General features: G+C 36.1%; 1 protein-coding gene across 7 annotated transcripts; it reads left to right on the top strand.

The window, feature by feature from the left end:
• Positions 1-14,235: 14,235 nt before the first annotated feature.
• arfip2a (ADP-ribosylation factor interacting protein 2a) lies at positions 14,236-25,758 on the top strand. Of its 7 annotated transcripts, XM_051863087.1 has the most exons (11): positions 14,236-14,423; positions 14,912-15,016; positions 15,321-15,377; positions 18,255-18,363; positions 18,472-18,534; positions 20,136-20,216; positions 20,581-20,693; positions 21,070-21,291; positions 21,424-21,581; positions 24,710-24,884; positions 24,989-25,758. In XM_051863087.1, exons 2-11 carry the CDS (start codon positions 14,921-14,923, stop codon positions 25,142-25,144), a joined length of 1,230 nt encoding a protein of 409 aa, XP_051719047.1. In that variant the 5' UTR covers positions 14,236-14,423; positions 14,912-14,920; the 3' UTR covers positions 25,145-25,758. The 7 variants fall into 7 exon arrangements, with proteins under 7 accessions (XP_051719047.1, XP_051719049.1, XP_051719050.1 ...); XM_051863089.1 differs by lacking the exon at positions 15,321-15,377; XM_051863090.1 differs by lacking the exon at positions 18,472-18,534.
• The last annotated feature ends 137 nt before the right edge of the window (positions 25,759-25,895 follow it).

Genomic DNA, 25,895 nt, shown 5'->3' with positions numbered 1-25,895 from the left:
TAGGGTCCAATTCTCACTTTTAAATAGTTGCTTATTAGCATGCGAATTACTAGGATATTGGCTGTTTATTAGTACTTATATAGCACATATTAATGCCTTATTCTGCATGACCATATTCTACACCCCTCAAACCTACCCAATTCCTAAACTTAACTACCTTACTAACTAGTAGTAAGCAGTAATTAGGAGTTTACTGAGGTAAAAGTCGTAGTAAATGGTTAGTTGATAGTGAGAATTTGACCCTAAACTAAAGTGTGACCAAATAAACATTCATTTTAGTATGTCCTGATATTTGGTTTGTTCCTCTTTGACTTTAATGACAGCAGCATTCGGGCTGCATGAACTTCACAAGTTTGTGTAAAACCTGATGATCATGTTTTATACCTTTTATGTCATAACTTTAATGTTTCTAATACTTTCTGTTCACTTCCAGGTTTAAATTAGCTCACAAACATCTGGTCTGAGGAAAATTGCCTCCAGTGAGGATTCTGGATGTGACTTTCACCAAGGTCAGGACGGAAATGGCAAATATAATGAGTGAGCGTAGAATGCATTGTCCTATTACTAACAGGGAAAGTAGAAGGTTGGGTGGCACACACAAAAACAGACAGTACGCATCCAATAAAATTTATGGGCAGCTGAGGAGACATTAAACAAGAGTAAATGGAGGGGTAAGAGGGTAGAATGTAATCATTGCAGTACCAGAGAAAATGAGCAAAGGATGTAACAGAAATGTTTTCTGTTACATCCTTTCTGTTACATCCTCAATATGCCGAAGCTCAGTGGAAAAAATAAGTCATGAGTCAAAAGAAATGTTGATATAAATAAACGTTTTATTAAATGTAGCTAAAAAATAGTTGATTGATAAATTTCTCTAAAAGGGAGGTCATACAGTATTGTGTTCTACGTAATTCTATTCGGATATAAGAAACAATTGTGTGCAATTTTCAGCAAAGCAGCACAAATAGTTAAAATGCATGGCATTCAGAGCTCAGATTACTGCCTGCAACTTCACAGGACGTGGCCTTTAAATTCCCTGCATCTGCCATTGCGTGCAAGCCATGTCTGCAGAAGCTGGGAGCCAACCACAACTAGTATTCACAGAAAACAAAATTAACACTTTGGAGTTTATGCTAACAACCCCAACAGGATTTATGATGCCTAAATAGTTTTTTACACAAATCTGTGGGCTCTTTTTGGTCGTCTTTTTGATTATCCAGGTGAAATTAACAGGAAGAGTCATAGTGTTACCAGCAGGTTGGTGGAGCTGCTTGTTTTTGAGTTTTACAAGCTGCTCTCACGACACACAGGGTCAAACGGTGGCAATGGAAAGGGTTTTTGATAATGATAAAGCAAGTGTTTTTACCATTTAGTAACCCCAAAAATGAGTGATAGTTACCCAAAATTTTGTCATCCTTTACTCACCCTCATCTGAGTAAACATGAAAGAAGATATTTAGCAAAAGCATCTTGGACTAAGTAAATTGTGATTTTTTTTTTTTTTTTTTTTTTTTTTTGGTAGAGCAATCCTTTTAGTGTCCTAATATGGAATATGTCTGTAATAATGTGGAAGTTTACAACATGCAAGCTTATATAGGGCTGTGGGTGGCATTTCTTCTGAAACAACCACAAAATCAAGCAAAAACATGTTAATTGCTTTAAGTAAACAAGCAAGAGACAATGGTTTTCTGGTCACAAACTATTTCCCAAGTGAAGTCTGCATCTTGGTATCTCTAGTCCCAGACTAGAAATTATGGAGGAAAGTACAACTTTTTTAAAAGACCAGTCTATGATGGTGAGCTGTGCAATTTCATCCCTGTTTTTCTTTTTTCTTTTCAGAAACTGTAGTTCACGTCTTTACAAAGACTCTAGAGAACAGAAAGTACAGAAGAAAAGATAAAAAGACACACTAAGAAAATAATCTGTCATCTTCCTTTGAGCCAAAACCAATTTCATTAATATTCAAAAAAGCTGTATACATAAACAAAGTATTCCTGCCAAAGAGCAGTGTAATATTCACATAGAGGAAAACTCTTCTGTAGACATGCAGATTTGGAACTATAGCTGTGGCATACAAAACACATCTTCTTGTAAGTAGCATATAAAGTAGGGCATTTATATATATATATATATATACACACTATATTGCCAAAAGTTTTGGGATGCCTGCCTTTACATGCACATGAACTTTATTGACATCCCGTTCTTAATCCGTAGGGTTTAATATGGAATTGGCCCACCTTTTGCAGCTATAACAGCTTCAACTTTCCACAAGGTTTAGGAGTGTGTTTATGGGAATTTTTTACCATTCTTCTAGAAGCGCATTTGTGAGGTCAGGCAGTGATGTTGGCGAGAAGGCCTGGCTCACAGTCTCCGCTCTAATTCATCCCAAAGGTGATCTGTCGGGTTGAGGTCAGGACTCTGTGCAGGCCAGTCAAGTTCCTCCACACCAAACTCGCTCATCCATGTCATATGGATCTTGCTTTGTGCACTGGTGCGCAGTCATGTTGGAACAGGAAGGGGCCATCCCCAAACTGTTATCACAAAGTTGGGAGCATGAAATTGTCCAAAATGTCTTGGTATGCTGAAGCATTAAGAGTTCCTTTCACTGGAACTAAGGATTCAAGCCCAACCCCTGAAAAACAACCCCACACCATAATCCCCCCTCCACCTATCTATACACTTGGCACAATGCAAGTGATTTTGATTTTCACTCTGTGATTTTTACGTGACTGACCACTTCGTGGCTGAGTTGCTGTTGTTCCCAATTGCTTCCACTTTGTTATGATACCACTAACAGTTGACCGTGGAATATTTAGTAGTGAGGAAATTTCACGAATGGACTTATTGCACAGGTGGCAACCTATCACGGTACCACGCTTGAATTCACTGAGCTCCTGAGAGCGACCCATTCTTTCACAAATGTTTGTAGAAGCAGTCTGCATGCCTAGGTGCTTGATTTTATACACCTGTGGCCATGGAAGTGATTATAACACCTGAATTCAATGATTTGGAGAGGTGTCCCAATACTTTTGGCAACATTGTGTGTGTGTGTATATACAGGTGCTGGTCATATAATTAGAATATCATCAAAAAGTTCATTTTTTTATTATAAATTATTTTTAAAAATGAAACTTTCATATATTCTAGATTCCCTACATGTAAAGTAAAACATTTCAAAAGTTTTTTTTTTTAAATTTTGATGATTAGAGCGTACAGCTCATGAAAGTCCAAAATCCAGTATTTCAAAATATTAGAATATTTCCTAAGATCAATCAAAAAATGGATTTGCAAAACAGAAAAGTTCAAGTTCTTTAAAGTATGATCTTTTGTGCACTCAATACTTGATCGGCAGGACATATTACAGCAAATGACTTGCTCCTAGCACAAATGACTGCATCAGTGAAGTGTGGCATGGAAGTGATCAGCCTGTGGCACTGCTGAGGCACTATTGAGCCTTCAGATCATCTGTATATTGTTGGATCGACTGTTTCTCATCTTTCTCTTGAAAATATCCCATAGATTCAGGTCAGGCATGTTGGCTGGCCAATAAAGCACAGTAATATCATGGTCAGCAAACCACTTGGAAGTGGTTTTTGCACTGTGGGCAGGTGCTAAAGTCCTGCTGGAAAAGGAAATCAGCATCTCCATAAAGCTTGTCAGCAGATGGAAGCATAAAGTGCTCCAAAATCTCCTGGAAGATGGCTGCATTGACTTTGCACTTGATAAAACACAATGGACCAACACCAGCAGACGTCACGGCCCCCCCAAATCATTATTGACTTCAGAAACTTCACACTAGACTTCAAGCAGCTTGGATTCTGTGCCTCTCCAGTCTTCCTTCAGACTCTGGGACCATGATTTCAACATGAAATGCAAAATTTACTTTTATCTGAAAAGAGGACTTTCGACCACTGTTCACTGTCCAGTTCTTTTTCTCCTTAGCCCAGGTAAGATGCTTCTGACTTTGTCTCTGGTTCAGATATGGCTTGGTAGTCCTTTTCCTGAAGATGTCTGAGTGTGGTGACTCTTGATGCGCTGACTCCGGCTTCATTCTACTCATTGTGAAGCTCTCCCAAGTGTTTGAATCGGCTTTACTTGACAGTATTCTCAAGCTTGCGGTCATCCCTGTTGCTTGTGCACCTTTGCCTACCCAATTTCTTCCTTCCAGTCAACTTTGCATTTAATATGCTTTGATACATCACTCTGTAAACAGCCACCCCATTCAGTAATGACCTTCTGTGACTTACTCTCTTTGTGGAGGGTGTCAATGATTGTCTCCTGGACCATTGCCAAGTCAGCAGTCTTCCCCATTAGTGTGGTTTCAAAGAACAAAAGATACCCGGAATTTATACTGTAGGGATGGTCATTTAATGAAACTCAAATGTAAATATTCTAATATTTTGAAATACTGGATTTTGGACTTTCATTAACTGTACGCTCTAATCAACAAATTTAAAAAAAAAAACTTTTGAAATGTTTTACTTTACATGTAGGGAATCTAGAATATATGAAAGTTTCATTTTTTAAAATAATTTACAATAAAAAAATGAACTTTTTCACGATATTCTAATTATATGACCAGCACCTGTATATATATATATTTGCATTCAAACTCTTCCACCATGCCAGTATGTTAAATAGGCAGAAGTTGTTCTTACAGAATTGACTTTTTGGCTTCTCAGAATTATCATGGAAAAAATGGCACTACATAGAACTGGAAAACCAATATTGTTTATCAGTTATGAAAAGCCAAAACACTCAACAGTTTCTGGAACGCCACTAGATACTTTTTCATAATTTCCTTGTCAAATGATTCCAACTTCCCAGCATAAACTCGTTCAGCTGTGGTTCTTCCTCACCATAGCTATAACTCTTGCTAATTCCAGCTGGATTAAACAGTGCCTGAAATCCACCCAATTTAGCCCTGAAATATTGTTGCTTAATGGATGATAGGCGACATGGAAAATAACATCACTGTAATTTTTGCCAAGATCTGAAAAAGAGAACAGCTGCTTTGAGAAGTACTTTGCTCTTTAAATTTCATAGTGATCTTTCCTCTTTTGAGAATTTGCAAGCTGGAAAATCAACATTGGATATTAATTCAGCTACTATAGGTTCACTTTAAGGTGAGATTGCATAAAAAAGTGAAGCCAGTTAAGAAAATCTTTTGCTTTTGGGTAGTTTTAATTTAATTTAAAGGAGCAACATGTAATAATTTTGCAGTAAAATATACAAAAACCACTAGGCCAGTGTTATATATTTTGTTCACTTGAGTACTTCAGATATCCCAAATGTTTCAAACTATTTGTAAATCGTGAGAAAATTGCAATTTTAACCAAGGCTCCGGGACCTGTGAGGAGTCGCCTGTCAATTGCGTCATACCCGCGTTACCCTCGGTTTCCGGTTTTATTTTGTAGAAACCATGGAAACACCAAAGACGTTTTAATATATTACACGTTTTAATAGACAAGGGAACAACTGTTTTGATATATTTATAGACAGAAAACTAATTATTGTTATATAGCTCAACAAGTTTAGTCTTATTGTTTAAATCTAGTTTTCTTGATTTTTTGCGAGTACCATGCTTTACCATGCCTCAGTGAAAAACACTATTTTGTGAAGTAGCTAACAGCATAATCAGATGCAGCTTTATTTTTAGTAACAGTAATACAGCATTTTCTCCATCATACAATACGTTTTAAAATTAATTCCATGCCATTTATCAACGCAAGCCATCCAGCATTTAATATGATATTCTAAAATCGATTTAGTTTACTGCAGTGTGCAGCAAGAGTCTCACAGCAGCCGCCGAACGAACGCACAGAGTAACGTTATAACATCATTTTCAACACACTCATCTGTGTTACCTCATACTCATGACCGGAAAAGCGGAAGCAGCGCCGGAGACTGTGGCATAATAAAAGTTCTGCTGCTCGTGAGGCGTGTGTTGTGCAATCGCTCCAGCGGCCTCGTTCAGCTCCCACAACACTCGGTCCTGCTCTGCTTCATACTACAGTAACGTTAATAATCGCATCCATGAACATGATTTCTGCCCGAGTCCTATCCTGATTATTTTCCACCGGCTGTAAGGTGAAGACCACATGTCCCAAGATTCCACGCTCAAACTTGGCATCATCAATTTACGCCTTTGTTTTGAGTAGGCCTCTAGCGACCTCTAGCGGACAGAAAATTTTACATATTGCACCTTTAATTTAATTTAATTTAAAATAAACTTAAATTTATTTCATTTTATTTATTTTAATGAATTTATTTTATTTTTTATTTATTTTAAATTTATTTTTATTTTATTTTTTTACATTTATTTTTATTTTATTTTATTAATTTTAATTTAATTTATTTTTGATTTTATTTATTTGATATTTATATGCAATTTTATTTTTTATTATAGTTTTTTTTTTTATTATTATTACTTTATTTTATTTGTTTTTCTTGAAAGAGCTCCTGAACATTATTCAAAACTTCTCTTATGTTCCACACAGGGGGGGAAAGAAAAACAACATACAGGTTTGGGTGAGTACATGATAACTATTCTTTTAAACATGTGCTGAATTATAAGGATTACGTTGTTGTTTCTCTCTTTTCACCTTGTGTTTTCAGGAAGAGGTTTAGTGTTTGATGTTCACAGTCACGCATATTATGGATCCATAACAGTGACGAATTGCGCTCAGCCGATTCAACAGCAAGCAAGGGGGAAAAAAGGTTGACAGTTTGTTTGAAATGGCACATTACAAAAACTATAAAAGGACCAGGTCCATATGCTACACGGTGTAAACACGGAGCAATGTTTGTAATTATTTTGCTTGGGAATAATGACATAGCGGGTAAGACATCTAGAGCATGGTGTGTTGCCATGTTTTCTTTCTTGCTTTTCTTTGAGGTCCTTGTCTCTGTGCCTTGATTGCAGTCGAGGAACTCAGAAAGGGCTGTGTGAGGACGAACCGCTGGCCAACATCTGGAGGCGCATTTAATGATCATTAAAAGCGTGACGGGATATTTACTGAATGGGAGGAAAAGAGTGGGAAGCTGTAGAGCTTTCGAAGGCACGGAATGGTTCAGTAATGTACTGTATGTCCTTGCAAAGGTTTCAAACATGGACAACTAAAATTTAACAGGCCTTGTTTTCAGTTTATGTGAACCAGTAAACTTGTATCCAAATACGTCCACTGTGGGTGGCTGTTTTGGTCTGCCTCTTTGACAAATTTAACCCAAGGTTCCCAGACTAAAAAATGCTCTAAACAGAAGGCTTGTGGCGTAGACACGACTTCAATAAGGTATGTGTTTGGAATTACAACCTAATTGCAATTACATTAAACCTTGTGTTTTTATCCTTGTTGGCCCCAGATGAACCCAGCTGTATTGTAGCAGGCGACCACCCAATCAGAATTAACCTGTTTAAAGTACAGCTAAACATCAAGTTATTTGATTTTTAAGATATTTAATGGATTGCCAAGTCTAGTACATGACTTTTAAAGGGTTAGTTCACCCAAAAATGAAAATAATGTCATTAATTACTCACCCTCATGAGTAATTATGAATCAGCGTGTCGAATCAGCGGTTCGGAGCGCCAGAGTCACATGATTTCAGGAGTTTGGCGGTTTAACACGTGATCCGAATCATGATTCGATACGCTGATTCATAATGCTCTGAAGCTTCCTGACGCAGTGTTTTGAAATCGGCCATCACTATACAAGTCGTTATTTTGTTTTTTTGGCACACCAAAAATATTCTCGTCGCTTTATAATATTAATATTGAACCACTGTACTCACATGAACTGATTTGAATATGTTTTTAGTACATTACTGGATCTTGAGAGAGGAAATGTCATTGCTCCCAATGTAGGCCTCACGGAGCCATCGGATTTAAACAAAAATATCTTAATTTGTGTTCCAAAGATTAACGAAGGTCTTACGGGTGTGGAACGACATGAGGGTGAGTAATAAATGACATTATTTTCATTTTTGGGTGAACTAACCCACTTTATTTGAGTGTCCTTGTTACACGTTACATGCAGTTGGGGTGTTGCGTTACAAATAACTTGAGTTACGTAAACAGAATACTTTCTCAAGTAACTGGTAAAGTAACGCATTATTTTTAATTTTACAACAAAATATCTAATAAGTAACGCAAGTTACTTTTTCACATTTATTGACTGACGGCTCTTCTGTCTCCATGTTGAGAAATAAAGGTCAGAGGTGTTGTGTGCGCTGTCTGTGTGAACATGACGCTTATTGTAGTTCTAGACTAAATGTGAACATTCATTTACTCATCTCACTTGCGCAGAAACATTCAGTATTCCTCAAAATGAATAAAAACAGTGAAATGCAATCGCAGAATTTTATGCAAACCTGTAATAATTAACTATATTAAATTACACAAATATACTTTATTTAATCTCACTTTATTAACCAATGTCTTTGCTGCTGACCTTCAATGATCTAATTCAACCATACTAGTAAGCAAAAATTACTTTAGAGTTAGAAATAGGAGTGTTGAACTTCCTTCTCTTGTATCCTATTCTTCTTTAATCCAGAATGGCAGCACAGCTGAAAGGTTAGTTTGAGCTACGCCCTCTACTGTACAGGCGCAAATATGCTTTTCCTTCAGGCTTATTCATTTCACTTTTGGTGTTAAAGGGCCTTAACATTTGCCAAAAATAAAACTTTTTTTGTTATTAAAAAACAAACAAGCAAGCCCAGCCCATGTGAGAAAAAGTAATGCAAAAGTAATGTAACACATTACTTTTCATAAAAAGTAACACAGTTACTTTTTTAGGGAGTAACGCAATATTGTAATGCATTACTTTTAAAAGTATCTTTCCCCAACACTGCACACTAATCCCAGTCCTAACCCTATAGTAAGTACACTTAGTTAATTCTTATTACTCAGTACTTAAATGTATAATTACACTGTAACATGGACACCTTAAAATAAAGTGTAACCCATATATTTTTTTAAATCATTACCCAAAATTCAGCTATAAGCACATTTTTTTGGTTTTCATTTTCCGTTTTTGGCTATTATCTCTACTTTTCTTTGGCAGACACAGAGGGCTCGGCTCTTTCAGTGCAAAAGGGCCAAATAACTGTTTTTTAGCTTTAACCATAATTTTTTTTTTTTAGGTGCACGCAAGAATGTGGAGGTCAAAGGTTAAAAGTCAAAGGATGTTCATTTAAACGGTCAAGCAAAAGCACACTTTTCCAATTTTTCACTTCCTCCTCATGCTTGATGCATATTGGCTTGCAAAGGTGAAGCATGTGAGGCGTTTCACACATCAACTAACATCTATTCCCAAAAGACTCGGTAACGGCTTCTTCCGTCTTCAGCTTGGCCTCTAAATGGTATTCTTTGTGAGATTTCTGAGATTTTCTATTAGGAAAAAAAATTATATAAATAATAATAAAAAGAAGAAGAAGTTATTAAATAATGACTGATTTAAATAAACATATTAAAGTATCTGAGACATGCAGTGTCTAAATTTGTTATAAAATACACACTTGCTTCTGGATTTAAATAGATATTTATCTGACTCCAGCCTTGGTTTAACCCATCAATATTCATGTGTCTGTGAGCCTCAAAGATTGTTGTTTTAATAATCTACGTAGATACCATGATATATTCTCTTCCAGTAAAATGTCTGCCCTAGCCTTAAAAACATTTATACAGTGCATCCGGAAAGTATTCACAGCGCTTCACTTTTTCCACATTTTGTTATGTTACAGTTTGTTTGAAATCTTTGCAAATTTATTAAAAATAAAAAACGAGGAAAAAAAAAAATCACATGGACATAAGTATTCACAGCCTTTGCTCAATACTTTGTTGAAGCACTTTTGGCACCAATTACAGCCTCAAAGCTTTTTCAGTATGATGCTACAAGCTTGGCACACCTATTTTTGGGCAGTTTCTCCCAATCTTCTTTGCAGGACCTCTCAAGCTCCATCAGGTTGGATGGGGAGTGTCGGGGCACAGCCATTTTCAGATCTCTCCAGAGATGTTCATTCGGGTTCAAGTCAGGGCTCTGGCTGGGCCACTCGAGGACATTCACACAGTTGTCCCGCAGCCACTCCTTTGTTATCTTGGCTGTGTGCTTAGGGTCGTTGTCCTGTTGGAAGATGAACCTTCGCCCCAGTCTGAGGTCCAGAGCGCTCTGGAGCAGGTTTTCATCAAGGATGTCTTTGTACATTGCTGCATTCATCTTTCCCTTGACCCTGACTACTCTCCCAGTTCCTGCCGCTGTAAAACATCCCCACAGCATGATGCTGCCACCACCATGCTTCATTGTAGGGATGGTATTGGCCAGGTGATGAGCGGTGCCTGGTTTCCTCCAGACATGATGCTTGCTATTCAGGCCAAAGAGTTCAATCTTTGTTTCAACAGACCAGAGAATTTTGTTTCTCATGGTCTGAGAGTCCTCCAGGCGGGCTGTCATGTGCCTTATACTGAGGAGTGGCTTCCGTCTGGCCATATGGCCTGATTGGTGCAGTGCTGCAGAGATGGTTGTTGTCCTCTCTCCACAGAGAAATGCTGGAGCTCTCTCAGGCTGACCATCGGGTTCTTGGTCACCTCCCTGACTAAGGCCCTTCTCCCCCGATCACTCAGTTTGGCCGGGCGGCCCGCTCTAGAAAGAGTCCTGGTGGTTCCAAACTTCTTCCATTTACAGATGATGGAGGCCTCTGTGCTCATTGGGACCTTCAATGCTGCAGAAGTTTTTCTGTACCCTTCCCCAGATCTGTGCCTCGATACAGTCCTGTCTCGGAGGTCTACAGACAATTCCTTAGACTTCATAGTTTGTGCTCTGACACAGGGGAGTCGTAAGTGGGGGGAAAGGGTGACAGAGTGCATAGGGCCCTGGTGTGTGAGGGGCCCTCGACGATACTGAAATTATTATTTTTATTATTTTACAATTGTGCGCATGCACTGCGTCTGCGCTATTTTTCTGTTCGCTCGTTTGACAAGCTTTGGCACACGTCTGTGTAGGCGCCTCCCACAAGCACAGCATGCACGCAATTCGCATGATTTAATTGGTTGTCTAGGAACGTTGTAAAGCGCTAAATGGCTGTGAGGGAGAGTGGATGCGCCGGACTCCGGAGTGTGGTAAACTTTGAATCGTGCCGCTGCCGCCGTTCAAGCTAAGATCAGGAAAAAAGTAAACAGTAAGGGAAAATAGTTCCTCATAAATTTCTTTCCAAAGAGACCAAGTGAGAACCTATATTGTTTGAGCGAGGCGACGGCGTCCTATGTGTCACTGCTTACGTTGTGTAAATAGATGCTTGCTGAACGGGAGTCTGCATTTTCCTACAATGAGAAACAACTTGTTTGTAAGCCTGTATTAAACACTCTTATCGTACTCTAAACACCGAAGTAACACAAAAAGTGTGTGACAAATCTTTAGAGATAAATTGTAAATATGGAAAACAACATGTAAACGATGTTTGTGTGGATCTTACATTAAAATATTAATATGAGCAAACTTGGTCATATAATTGTAAGATAGTGTGATGATAAAAACATTAAACATTCACAAAATTCATCACAAGATCCAGGCATCTATTGTTTACAAATCCAACACACTTTTAACATTTTACAGAAATGACAAAAATTATTTAAAATATATATATAAAATCAGCCATCTCAGTACAGTCATGAAAGATTAAAGTAATATCACAAGTGCCATTATTTCTACCATCTATACTATTCAGCAACTTCTCTTAAACTATACACATGTTATGATAGTATAAATATCAGACATATAGCTAATATATGGCTCAGGGTAAGTTCAATCCTGTGTTCATCATGCTTGTAGAGGTACCTACACTGTTAAATACTTTAGAAAGATTGTAATGTTTTGGTATACAAGGCACAATGTCTGTTAATAAAACACAATCAAATATTGTTAAACTGTCATTTTTATGTCTAACATTACTGGGCTGCTCTATTTAAATATAGCACAATTCAAATAAATGAGTGTTATATAGTACAACTGTTTTTCTATCAGTGAGTGCTATGTGTATAGTTGTACACTTATTTTAAAAAGTGTGAAATAAAATAAAATATATCATATTATAAAATAAATATCATGCATAATGGGATGCTGGCAAAGGGGCCCCCACACAATATCTTTGCGTAGGGCCCAAGAATCGGTGCTATGCCCCTGCTCTGACATGCATTGTTAACTGTGGGACCTTATATACACAGGTGTGTGCCTTTTCAAATCATGTCCAAACAACTGAATTTACCACAGGTGGACTCCAATCAAGTTGTAGAAACATCTCAAGGATGATCAGTGGAAACAGGAGCACCTGAGCTCAATTTTGAGTGTCATGGTAAAGGCTGAGAATACTTATGTACATGTACTTATGTAAATTTGCAAAGATTTCAAGCAAACTTCGGTAACACTTTCTATGAAGACCATGCTTACAATGATTTATAGCCATATTTATACTTATTTATAAGTAAGTATTACTATTCTATAAATATATTTATAAAGACTCATTAAGATTTATACTGCATTATAAGAACAGTTATAGATAGATTTATATTATTTTTATAATTACTTATAAGCCATGCATTTGCTTTTTCAATGTGCATGCTCATAATCCATTATACACTGATTTATAAATGATTGAATATAAAATAGTCCCAGAGACACTTGTTTGCTGTATCAACTAGTTATTATGTATTTAATGCCTAAAGTTTGCATTAGAGGTAATGAATGGTAATTTTGGTTTGTTAAAATCTATATCTCCTCAGCCATTTGCATGGTATTGCTTATAGCAGTTTGGAATAACACTTTAAAAATATTGTTGCAGTGTTTTGCTAGTATGTAACATTAAAAAACATACTTTTTTTCAACTGTTTGTATTAATGATTTCTTTTTTTTTTAATTACAGGAATTGTTGTTCATTAGTTACATTTACAAGTAAGCAATTTAAAATGTAAAATGAGCACATATTCATGATTTCTTAACATTTGATTTATGTTTTCACTTTACTTAAAGCCAACAATGATGCATTTATAGAGATTAGTAACTATTATTACTCACAATAAGTATTTATAAGAACACAACACGGCTATTAATAACAATATATTCACTAATTTGACAAATAAATCCAAATAAAAAGTCATTGTAAGTATAATATAACATTATAGCAATGCAAGCTGCATCTTTATAAATACATTCATGGAACCATACGACAGGCTAATTAATACTTATAAATCAGTGTATAATGAATTACGAACATGCATTGAAAAGGAAAATGCACAACTTATAAGTAATTATATAAATAATGTAAATGTAACTGTTCTTATAATGTGGTATGGGTCTTAATAAGCCTTTATAAATATGTTTATAAAATTGCATATAAATAAGTATAAATGAAGCTATAATTCATTATAAGCATGGTCTTCATAGAAAGTGTTACCCAAACTTCTTTCACGTTGTCGTTACGGGGTATTGTTTGTAGAATTTTGAGGAAAATAATGAATTTAATCCCTTTTGGAATAAGTCTGTAACATAACAAAATGTGGAAAAAGTGAAGCGCTGTGGATACTTTCTGGATGCTCTGTAAGCAAAGTGAGTCAGAAGAAACATGCTGTATTAATTTTTTTTGCTATAAATCAGATTTTCATCTTTGATCTGATTAGCAGAGACTAATTAGAAGCATGTTGATCTTCACACTTTATTAAAGGAGACACATGCATAGACTGAAATTAATGCATATCTTGCAGAATAAAAATATTGGCCCAATGTATAAAGCACAATCAAATGTAAAGCTGTAAAAACAATGTTTAAAAAAGTTTCGTCATGCTGTACAATATTAAGTGGTTTAAGTCAAAAAATTATTATTTAATATGACTGAATTGCAATAAGTGGTACAAATATACATTTATATGTGTATAGGCATAGATATTAATTTGCATAATTAATGAGACAGGATGCTTTAAGTTAGTTACAGGAAAGGGTTAGCCAGAGCTGTCACAATGATGCTTACATTCCTGAAGTGATACTGACACCTCCTGGTCACACTGACTATAGCAGAAAACCTCTATTTATCCCTTTTTTACAAAAAGCTGCAAATCACATTTAACCTCACATAAATTATTTCTATTTGGATTGTATTTTGCGTAAAAATAAATAACAGCACTGCTGTTTACTCTCCAATATAACGCCGTTAGTATGTATCGACGCTATTACAGCAACCCTGAAGAATTTCACATCGTCACTTCCGTTTGCAGAGAAAGGAGAGGATTTGCGTTACCGAGCGACCAAGAGGATTGACAGAGGAGCCTGTGGAGATTATTTGCCCTCCAGACATCCATTAAAACACACATCTCATTTTGATCATGGAATAATCTTAAATGTGGTCCGTGTGGTTCGGTTCTGCGGTTAAGACGGCATACAGGTAAGTGAAGCAGCAGCGGATGGATCTCATAGGTCAAGCATCCTCTTCTCTCCCGGTGTGACACGTAGTCGGGCAAGTCATGGCGTCTATTCACATCACACTGTAGTATAAAGTATAATCCATCCCTTTTCCCTTTAGTTAAGGGTGCAATTTCAACCGACGCCTATATAATCTGCAAATTTTTTTTTTTTTTTTGGTATTGGCCCCCAGATTATTGCTTATAGGCTGGCCTATAGATTCATGCAATGCATATAATATTGGTTTTCTAATAAAACGTCCATTGTACATATTTATATTTCAATATAATGCTAAATATTGTATTTATGTGGTATTAGACGCCAGAATTGGTTTTACTGTATACTATGTATTAAGGATCAGGATGTAACCAAAAATTCAGGGATGGGACCTATACATGTATTGTATATTATGCTCTGTCTTCATCATGTCTTTATGTATCTGTCTCATCTGCAATGTGTCCTTTTTTGTAGATATCCATCATGACAGACAGTATTTTGAGCAAAGCCGCCACTATGGAAATACCCATCAACAGCAATGGGGACAGCAGGACGGCAGAAGATGACAGTCTTGAGCAGGTGTGTATCTACTGTCCATCCAGCCTAATTTTAATTTCAGACCCTCTTCTCAGTTATGTCACGAACCAGGCCTGATTGTGATGTGCCGTCCTGTTTCTGTGGATACTGTGTGGCGGGTTCTGAGAGGCCTTGAACAGTTGGCTTAATCACACATTAATGAGTCGTTGTAAATATAGACACTGTTAATTGTAGTCGTGCAGCTCTGTTGTGCGTGGTTATTTCAGCACGTTTGTCTTCTAAATGTATCTGTTTCACCATCTTATTTGACACTGTCTTCACATTTTATGTTTTTTTCATGTCACAGGGTGCACAGATTGGTGGGAGCTTAGATGAAATTGTAGGCACACTGCCAGTGGCCATGGTGAGGGAGAGTTTGTGGGTGTCCCCGTATGTTGGAGCCCCATTCCCTTTGATTTAGTGTGGTCGATGGCTTGCATAGTTGCACACATAGTAGTCACTGAATTATTATCGGGCTTGGGCAAATGTTGGTGCCGGATTTATCACAAACGGGAGCTGTTTACTTGTCAGAAAAGTCAAATAGAGACATGGAAAGCAGTCATGCCAATATTTTAATTTGCATGTGTTTTATATCGACTTCTGATTTTTTGTTTCTTAATAGGGATTGTCCTGAACTAAAGATATCTGGTTAATCAATATATTTCTCAACTAACTTTTTTGAGGGTTTTCTAAATGTTTTAAGGAGAAGGTAAGGCTTCAGTGTTAATATAAGGCGATATTCTTTAATAAAAATAAGCTTCTAGTCTAAAGCAACATATTTGTGTGAGTTTAAGTATATAATCTCGGTCACACTTTAGATTAGGGTCTAATTCTCACTATTAACTAACAGTTAACTGTGATTTTGCCTCAGTAAACTCCTAATTACTGCTTATTACTAGTTGGTAAGGTAGTTAAGTTTAGGAATTGGAGAGGATTAGGGATGTAGAATAAGGTCATGCAGATACTAATAAACAGACAATATCTTAGTAATATGCATGCTAATAAGCAACTAGTTGATAGTGAGAATTGGACCCTAAACTAAAGTGTTACCATAAACACTATATATATATATATGTATGTGTGTGTGTGTGTGTGTGTATATATATATATATATATATATATATATATAGTGCTCAGTTTAAATGAGTACACCCAGTTTGAAAAGTAACATTTTAAACAATATCTCAATGAACACAAAAACAATTTCCAAAATGTTGACAAGACTAAGTTTAATATAACATCTGTTTAACTTATAACACGAAAGTAAGGTTAATAATATAACTTAGAGAACACATTTTTCAGTTTTACTCAAACTAGGGTGATGCAAAAATGAGTACACCCCACAACAAAAACTACTACATCTAGTACTTTGTATGGCCTCCATGATTTTTAATGACAGCACCAAGTCTTCTAGGCATGGAATGAACAAGTTGGCGACATTTTGCAACATCTATCTTTTTCCATTCTTCAAGAATGAGCTCTTTTAGAGACTGGATGCTGGATGGAGAGTGATGCTCAACTTGTCTCTTCAGAATTCCCCATAGGTGTTCGATTGGGTTCAGATCAGGAGCCACTGAATCACGTTCACCCTGTTCTTCTTCAGAAATGTGTTTGGGATCATTGTCATGTTGGAAAAGTGCACGACGACCAAGGGCACGGAGTGATGCTAGCATCTTCTCTTTCAGTATAGAGCAGTACATCTGTGAATTCATGATGCCATCAATGAAATGCAGCTCCCCGACACCAGCAGCACTCATGCAGCCCCACATAAGGACACTGTCACCACCATGCTTCACTGTAGGCACCATGCATTTTTCTTTGTATTCCTCACCTTTGCGACGCCATCTTTTTTACATTTTTGTACCACTTTTGCTACAGTATTCTGACTGATAAGTAAAGCTTTGCTGATCTTCTTGTAGCCTTCACCTTTCTGGTGTAAAAAATTATTTTCCTTCTCAGGTCTTGTGGCATTTCTCTTCCATGTGGTGCCATTGCTGACAGCATGAAATGGGAAGGGGTTTTAACACCCTTTTATAGTCAACTGTCTGCTGGACACCTGTGTAATGAATAATTAGACTCACCTGTGCTTGAATTCTTGTTAAATTAGACATTTGTAGTCTAAAATTTAGCTTTGCTCCAGAGACTTTCAGTGGGGTGTACTCATTTTTGCATCACTGTATGTTTTTGAGTAAAACTGAAAATTTTGTTCTCTAAGTTATATTATTAACCTTACTTTCATGTGAAGTTAAACAGATGTTATATAAAACTTAGTCTTGTCAACATTTTGGAAATTGTTTTTGTGTTCATTGAGATATTGTTTAAAATGTTACTTTTCAAAGGGGGTGTACTCATTTACGCTGAGCACTGTATATATATATATATATTTGCAGTCAAACCAAAAATTATTCAAATGTTTTTGATATTTTTGATATATTTTTTCTAGTGGGTGCGGGACACTATAGTTCATTTATGTAAGTGAGGATAGCAAAATAAAGTAAACTGTGACATATTATACCCAAAAATTCTTCATACAGTGGACTACCAGTAAAATTGATAAAAATTTGGAACCAAAAGTTATTCAGACACTTTGACCTGACCATGTTTTGCTTAAGTGTTATCTGACATAATTAAGATTATTTTTTTCTGACACAGTTTAACTCTGAGATCTTGTCATATTTTATTTTAAACTATAGTGAATAAACTGTATTAATGAATGAAATGTTCAAGGTGTCTGAATAAATTTTGGTTTGACTGTATATATCATCCAAGTGTTGTTATTATTAACTAAAACTATTATCATATTTGGTAATTTAAAATGAAATTTTAAATGAAAAACTTTTCATTTTTAACTGAATATGCATCAATGAAAAATTAGAAATATTCCCTTAGCAACTAAGTACTGAAATTACTAAAACTGAAATAAACATTAAAGTTAAATAGAAAACTGAAATAAGCATACGTTAAATAGAAATATATAAAAAAAATAAATAAAAATTACAAAAACACATAAAAAATTTACTAAAAATTAAAGTAAAATGAAAACTGAAAAATAAAAGCTAATTTAAAATAAATAATGTAATAGTATATACCGTGAATAATACTAATAGCACTGCTCCTTCCACTCTTTTGATACCCACTTGTGTTTTTCCCCCACCTAGTGTGCACAGTTTGTGTTAAATGTGTTTTTATTTTTGTATTGTAGATTGTAATGTACTGTGAAATTAAATCCCATGACATCTAGGACTTGCAGCAGGTGATGGTGTCTGGACCAAACCTGAATGAAACCAGCATTGTGTCTGGAGGCTACGGAGGGGCAGCAGAGGGCATCATACCCACCAGCTCCATCAAAGGTAAAGAGCACTCGAATGGCTCAAAATGGTGTCCGAATCTGATCTTGACTTGAAGCAGCATCTGAGTCATGTGGACCCACTTACATCTCTGCTGACGTATATGTTTAGGACCAGCCGTTCGTTTCAACCCGGAGTATTTTGACAGAAGATGTGGTAACACGCCCAAACCAGGTGTCTGTGCATGCATGCTAACTTGACAGAAGATCTTTTTTCTTTTCTTTTTCTCTCTCTCCCTCAGTGTAAAATGTGTTTGTCAGCATTTTAACAGCAAACGTTTGGCTCTTTTCTACAGGGTCTGAGGACAGTCGCATGGTGGATGCATGTTTGCATATGCAACACAAACCCCTTGTTTATTTTTGTTTGTTTTGAATTTACTGTAAATGTATGTTTTGTAACAAAAAATGTTGTTTGTGAGCTGAATGTGTTTGAACTGTATGTATAAATGTATAATTCTCTAATGATGTTTCTTTATGCTCAGTAACATGGTTGGCCTTAACACATTAACATGGCACTGATACACATGCTAGAGTACCAAACCTAACTGACACAGTCAGTGGCGGTCCATGAGGAGTTTTATTATTATTATTATTATTATTTAATTTTATTTATTATGTTCATTTGTATATCTATTCTGATTGGTCAGTTCACTAATCAGAGGTGCCTTCGTTATTAGCGTCATGAATTGAAAAATTAAATAAAATAAAATTTTAAATAAATTGAAAACTGGCAACAAAAGTTAATTTTAATTTTATATTGATTATATATTATTTTATATATATACTACCATTTAGAAACTTGGGGTCAGTAAGATTTATATGAAAGAAATTAATACTTTTATTCAGCTAGGACACATTAAATTGGTCAAAAGTGACATTTATAATGTTACAAAAATGTCTGTTTCAAATAAATGCTGTTATTTTGATTATTTATTTTTTTTTAATTCATCAAAGAATAGGTTTTCACGAAAATATTTTTCAACATATTTTTTCTTGAGCAGCAAATCAGCATATTAGAATGATTTCTGAAGGATCATGTGACACTGAAGACTGGAGTAATGATGCTGAAAATACAGCTTTGCATCACAGGAATAAGTTACAATGTAAAATGTATTCAAATTTAGACTATAATAATATTTTACAATATTACAGTTTTTACAGTATTTTTGATCAAATCAAACTTGAAAAACAATAATAAAAAAAATCTTACCAACCCCAAACTTTTAAACGGTAGTGTTTATATATATATATATATATATATATATATATATATATATATATATATATATATATATATATATTATTTTTATTACTGCAGCTTATTGAATACAGTTCTGATGACCGCCACTCAACACAGTCAGTCTTTTTAGCAGCAACCTTGTTTTTCATTAATTTTCATCCTCTACTTTCACCTTTTATCACCTTACCTTTTCATAAAGATATAATTTTCTTCTCTTTTGGTCTCCTTGCTCTTATAAACCTCTTAACATTCACTTTTAAGCATTTAACTGTATATTTCTGTGCATAACTCATCATCATAATCATCAATAATATTATTGTTTTTGTACATTTTGATAATAGCTTCTATGAAATCATTATGCATTTGATTCTGTCTACTATAATCTCAACTATAAAGCACAGTTAATGTTACAGTTATTGTTACTCATCTCTATTACCCCCAAAACACTTAATGTTGCAGTTTCCCTAATGGTCTTTCACTTAAACTACATCTCCATCCCATTCCTCCACCCGTCCACTGTTATTCATTCATTTCAGACATCCGCTCCAAATCCAGGGGTATCACTCCCAGCCATTCAGCCGCCAGTCGGATAGCAAACCAGCCAGGACATTACCCAGGTATCCCAGGGGTCCTCCTCACCTTTTCCTGCCACTGCCAGCCACCTTTTTCTTCCAGTCATTACTCATTTACTGTCATCACACCTTTTATTCTTGCTCCTATTCATTTGTCAGTCTCAGGAGTAAACAATGATTGGTTATATGTAGAATTTTGAAGTCTCTAGTATGATTATGGTGCATTTTAGTAACATACTTTCTGTAGTCATATTGTGACTACATGAGATGTCTCTAAAGTCAATACTGTAACCTTATAGACACAACTGGGTGTTCCTTATTTCCACAATGTCCAATTTGAAATGATATCGTATTTTGGGGTATGACCCCTATTTATATAGTAGTAAGTACTTACATTTTCTACCCTCAGCTCCCAGCATGCACCACAGCAACAGCAACCCAATGATGTCAGAGGAGGCCACAAGAGGAGTAGCTGTGGAGAAATTTGACAGCGTGAAAAAGTGGAGCATTAACACATACAAGGTACAAAACCTACCGGACGGAAATAGTAGTTTAACGCTTTATAAGTCTCTTATGCTCACCAAAGCTGCATTTTAGGGAAAATACAATAAAAACAGCAGCATTGTGAAATATTATACTGTTTTTAATACTTTTTTAAAATGTAAATTATTCCTGTGATGGCAAAGCTGAATTTTCAACATCATTACTCCAAAAAGAACAGCATTTATTTGAATTAAAGATCTTTTGTAACATTATAAATGTCTTTACTGTCAGTTTTTGATCAATTTAATGTGTCCTAAATAAAATTATTTACATACAGATATTTAAAATTTATTAAAATGTGAGGTAAAGCCATATTGGGATTCATTTGTATCTCTTTCTATCCTCTCTTCATCAGTGCACAAAACAGATGTTTTCGGAGCGCTTCGGCCGTGGCACGAAGACGGTGGACCTGGAGCTTGAGGCTCAGATCGATGTGCTAAGAGAAACTAAGCTGAAGTACGAGCGTATTCTGAGACTAGCACGTGAGCTCACCAACCACTTCTACAACATGGTGCAGACTCAGCAGGCTCTTGGGGACACTTTCGCTGATCTGAGCCAGAAATCCCCAGAATTGCAGGTACTAATTATTTTTGTGTCCCCTGCTCTGCCTGCAGGTGTTGGGACAATTTATATTTAGTTCCATAATATTACTGAATCTTACCTTACCATAATGTCCTATTTGCCCTTACCTGAATTTAATCCCTTGCAGGATGAGTTTGGCTATAATGCAGAGACACAAAGACTGCTATGCAAGAATGGAGAGACGCTCCTAGGTGCCATCAATTTCTTTGTGTCCAGCATTAATACGCTAGTCAACAAAACCATGGAGGACACGCTCATGACCATCAAGATGTATGAGAATGCAAGGTATCAGAATTTTGATGTTAAGAGTTACTTCAAGAGTAAATGAGTGAATGTGTTATTAGCTGCTTAAAGGGTTAGTTCACCCAAAAATTAAATTTCTGTCATTAATTACTCACCGTCATGTCGTTCCAGACCCGTAAGACCTTCATTTTCGGAACACAAATTAAGATATTTTTGATGAAATCTGAGAGGTACAGTGCTCAGCGTAAATCAGTACACCCCCTTTGAAAAGTAACATTTTAAACAATATCTCAATGAACACAAAAACAATTTCCAAAATGTTGACAAGACTAAGTTTTATATAACATCTGTTTAACTTATAACATGAAAGTAAGGTTAATAATATAACTTAGAGAACAAAATTTTCAGTTTTACTCAAATTAGGGTGATGCAAAAATGAGTACACCCCACTGAAAGTCTCTGGAGCAAAGCTAAATTTTAGACTACAAATGTCTAATTTAACAAGAATTCAAGCACAGGTGAGTCTAATTATTCATTACACAGGTGTCCAGCAGACAGTTGACTATAAAAGGGTGTTAAAACCCCTTCCCATTTCATGCTGTCAGCAATGGCACCACATGGAAGAGAAATGTCACAAGACCTGAGAAAGAAAATAATTTCTTTACACCAGAAAGATGAGGGCTACAAGAAGATCAGCAAAGCTTTAATTATCAGTCAGAATACTGTAGCAAAAGTGGTACAAAAATTTAAAAAAGGAACTGTTGCATCTCACAGAGACGTCAAGGTCGTCCGCGGAAGTTAACACCTCGACAGGAGCGTCTTCTGATGAGAAGGGTTGAAGAAAATCGGCATGCAAGTTCACTGCAGTTATCTGAAGACTTTTGTTGAATAAAGTCATTATTTTTGTTTTGTTTTTGCTCACAAAAAGTATTTTCATTGCTTCATAAAATTAAGGTTGAACCACTGTAATCACGTCGACTGTTTTTTTAGTACATTTCTGGACCATGAAAGTGTTGATTATATTGCTCTTGGATTTCATCAAAAATATCTTAATTTGTGTTCTGAAGATGAATGAAGGTCTTATGGGTGTGGAACGACATGAGGGTCAGAAATTAATGACAGAAATTTTATTTTTGGGTGAACTAACCTTTTTTTTTTTTTGATTCGAAATGCCAAAAAGGTCTGGAAATTAAATGCATGTTATATAGATTGCTTAATCAAATTAATCGCATGTATCAAAATTTGCTGAGAAACCCCCCTAAATGAAGATTGGTCGAAGACTTATTGTGGAAGATAAGTATTAGGGATGCACTGGTATCGGTATCGGGCCGATACCAAGCTCATGTACTTGTACTCGTACTCGTAAAAATACCCCCGATACCAAAGACCGATACCTCACGTGACGTAACTGACGAAGCGGCAGCAGCAGAAACAATGTCAGCCTCAGAGGTGTGGAAATACTTCAAAATTAATGATGACAACACACACATTGTGAACTGCATGCTTTCAATCACAATTCGTTATTGATTAGTGAACGCGGGATAGGCGGAATCGCGCTGAATGACACAGACCAGAAGCGCTCCCTCTCTTTCTTGCGCGCAATCCCAGTTCTCTCAGACAGCGCTCGATCAGTTCTCCTCGCGCCTGAATGGTCAAATGCTCACATAGTTGTCAAAATGTCCGTCGTGTGGAGTATCTCACGTAAATACAGTCGGTTATGGCTTAAGTGGACGTAAACATTTGGGTGAAAACAGGATATGTGTCAGTATCCATGGATTCGGTCTTAAAGGGACCGTAGCCTATATTTGTCATTAATGTTAATAAAACAACAAAATATGTTAAATAAATGTATACATGGTATACAAACTCATAATCTTTATGGTTAAGTATTATGCGCTAATGTAACTATCACTATTTGTATGAATTGTTAATCAACATGCAGTATGTACACTGCCCGGCCAAAAAAAAGTCGCTGTTTGGATTTTAATAGGCAAATACTTAAGAGTCTATGGATGGATCATTATTCAGTGATTATTATGTTATATGTTTGGCAACGGTTCTTTTAACCCTAAAAGATGGAGTGTGTAGCTTTTCATTTCTTTAACAACCATGTAGGAAGACACATCATGACCATATTCCAGGATGACAATGTCAAGATTCATCAGGGTCAAATTGTGAAAGAATTGTTGGGAGGGAGCATGAAGAATCATTTTCACACATGAACTGGCACTGACTTTAACCTCAGTGTAAGTTTTTGGGATGTGCTGGAGGAGACTTTACAGAGTGCTCACCTCTTGCATTGTCAATACAAGACAACATTTATTTCCATCAAGAGGTGCATCAATTTTTTTGGTCAAGATCTTGTACTGACAATGCAAGAGGTGAGCACTCTGTAAAGTCTCCTCCAGCACATTCACTTTAATGAAATTACGGTCAGTGCCAATTCCTGTGTGAAAATGATTCTTCATGCTCTCTGAACCATTCTTAACAATTTTAACCCTGGTGAATCTTGACATTGTCATCCTGGAATATGGTCATGATGTGTCTTCCTACATGGTTGTTTAAGAAATGAAAAGCTACACACTCCATCTTTAAGGGTTAAAAGAACCGTTGCCAAACATGTAACATGCTAGAAACATAATAATCACTGTAATAATGATCCATCCATAGATTCTTAAGTATTTGCCTATTAAAATCCAAACAGCGACTTTTTTTTTTGGCCGGGCAGTGTACAACCTTGAAATTTTGCAGCCCATTCTTGACCTAACTGCAGGCACTACTCTTCACCACAATGATAACCCTATAAAACATCAACATAACAGAAAACCTTTAAATACCAAAATTGTAGAGCATTAAACAATGACACATCTCCCCTTATTTTAATCTTGTGCAAAAACACACAAAATAACAGTATCAGATTTTGAGTTCACATAACTTTTTTCTTTTAAGTACAGTGAACTTTCAGTAGTATTTGAGTGAAATGAACTCAATTCATTTAATTAGTTTAAACTGTTTGGTTTTTACGGTGTATGGTATCAAGGGATTCACAGCCTGCACTTCTAGGAGGTTTCCTGGAATATCTTTTTTTTTTTTTTTTTGCCTAATTTTTTAGGATTAGTTATATAGATTTACTGAACACATACTAGTAAATAATGATGTTTTCGTTTTAGACTGGAATTCGATGCCTATAGGACAGACCTGGAGGAGTTGAGCGCGGGTCCGCGGGACGCTGCGGCCATGGTGCGCATTGAGATGGCTCAACAGCAGTACCAGATCCACAAAGACAAGTATGAAAGACTGCGCAGTGATGTCACCATCAAACTCAAGTTTTTGGAGGAGAATAAGGTACCATGCTGAAATCCTGGTATTTACATGTTGTATTTCATAAGTCAGAGTTATTCAATGCTTTTGTTGTAGTTTCTTCAGATTCTGTTGATGTTGATTTCCAGGTAAAGGTGATGCACAAACAGCTCCTACTGTTTCATAATGCTATCTCGGCGTATTTCGCTGGAAATCAGCAGCAGCTGGAACAGACTCTCAGACAGTTCAACGTGAAGTTGAAGCCACCGGGTTCTGACAAGCCGTCGTGGCTTGAGGAACAGTGATCACTTTCTCAATGTAAAGAGACACTCAAACATGGAAACCTGAAAACGGATGGATGGGAATGTAAAGAGATGCATCAATTGTGATTCGTATGAATGATTAACACAAGAGAAGAGGAAGTTTTTATGTTGCCAAACCCTGGAAAATGTTTTATTTAAAGCCGGAAAAATCTTCAGATGAATATAATTTTAACTGACCATGGTTACGTTTTACAGCTGCCTTAACTTACTTTTAGGTATATCATATGGGCTGTTCAAAGTAAAATTACGCAAAATGGAACAAATCAATTACATCACTCACTTTCTGTAAAAACATTCACATTTTATGAATCATTCATAGTCATATTCAGAAAACTGGTCTGTATCCAGTGAGCACCTCCCAGGCCAGTTTATATATTTTGTTTTATTTTGATAGAATAGAGCTGAAAGGAATGAATGTTGTGCTTGTGCGTTTGTTTTTAACATAAGGGCGTTTGAGGGAGAATTGCGTCAAGGTATAAGAAAGAAAAATTGCTCACGGTTTGTGTCATAAGAAGGTTAATAATATATTTATATTTATGTAAATTGTGAAGTCCCACCTATGAAATTAAAACACATTTGAAGGCGATAGAATCTAATGAGTTTGTATTGTGATGTTTATCATGTCTTGCATGTGTCTCTTTGCTTTTACTGCCACATGGCAGCTCGAACAAGTTTCTGAGCAGTGTCTTCAAACTCTGCCAGGCTGGCAGCAAACGCTATTGGTAGAGTCTCC

This window comes from Ctenopharyngodon idella, chromosome 15 (assembly GCF_019924925.1).
Source record: "Ctenopharyngodon idella isolate HZGC_01 chromosome 15, HZGC01, whole genome shotgun sequence".
Lineage (NCBI taxonomy): Eukaryota > Metazoa > Chordata > Actinopteri > Cypriniformes > Xenocyprididae > Ctenopharyngodon > Ctenopharyngodon idella.
Note: the sequence above shows the minus strand (reverse complement) of the source record. Positions and strands in the feature narration are given on the sequence as shown.

Bases quoted from the DNA above. Each gene is read 5' to 3' on its own strand.
- arfip2a (XM_051863087.1), top strand. From the start codon at position 14,921: ATGACAGACAGTATTTTGAGCAAAGCCGCCACTATGGAAATACCCATC. The intron at 20,217-20,580 runs GTATCCCAGGGG...TTCTACCCTCAG, and splicing joins CCAGCCAGGACATTACCCAG to CTCCCAGCATGCACCACAGC. The intron at 21,582-24,709 runs GTATCAGAATTT...TTTTCGTTTTAG, and splicing joins AAGATGTATGAGAATGCAAG to ACTGGAATTCGATGCCTATA.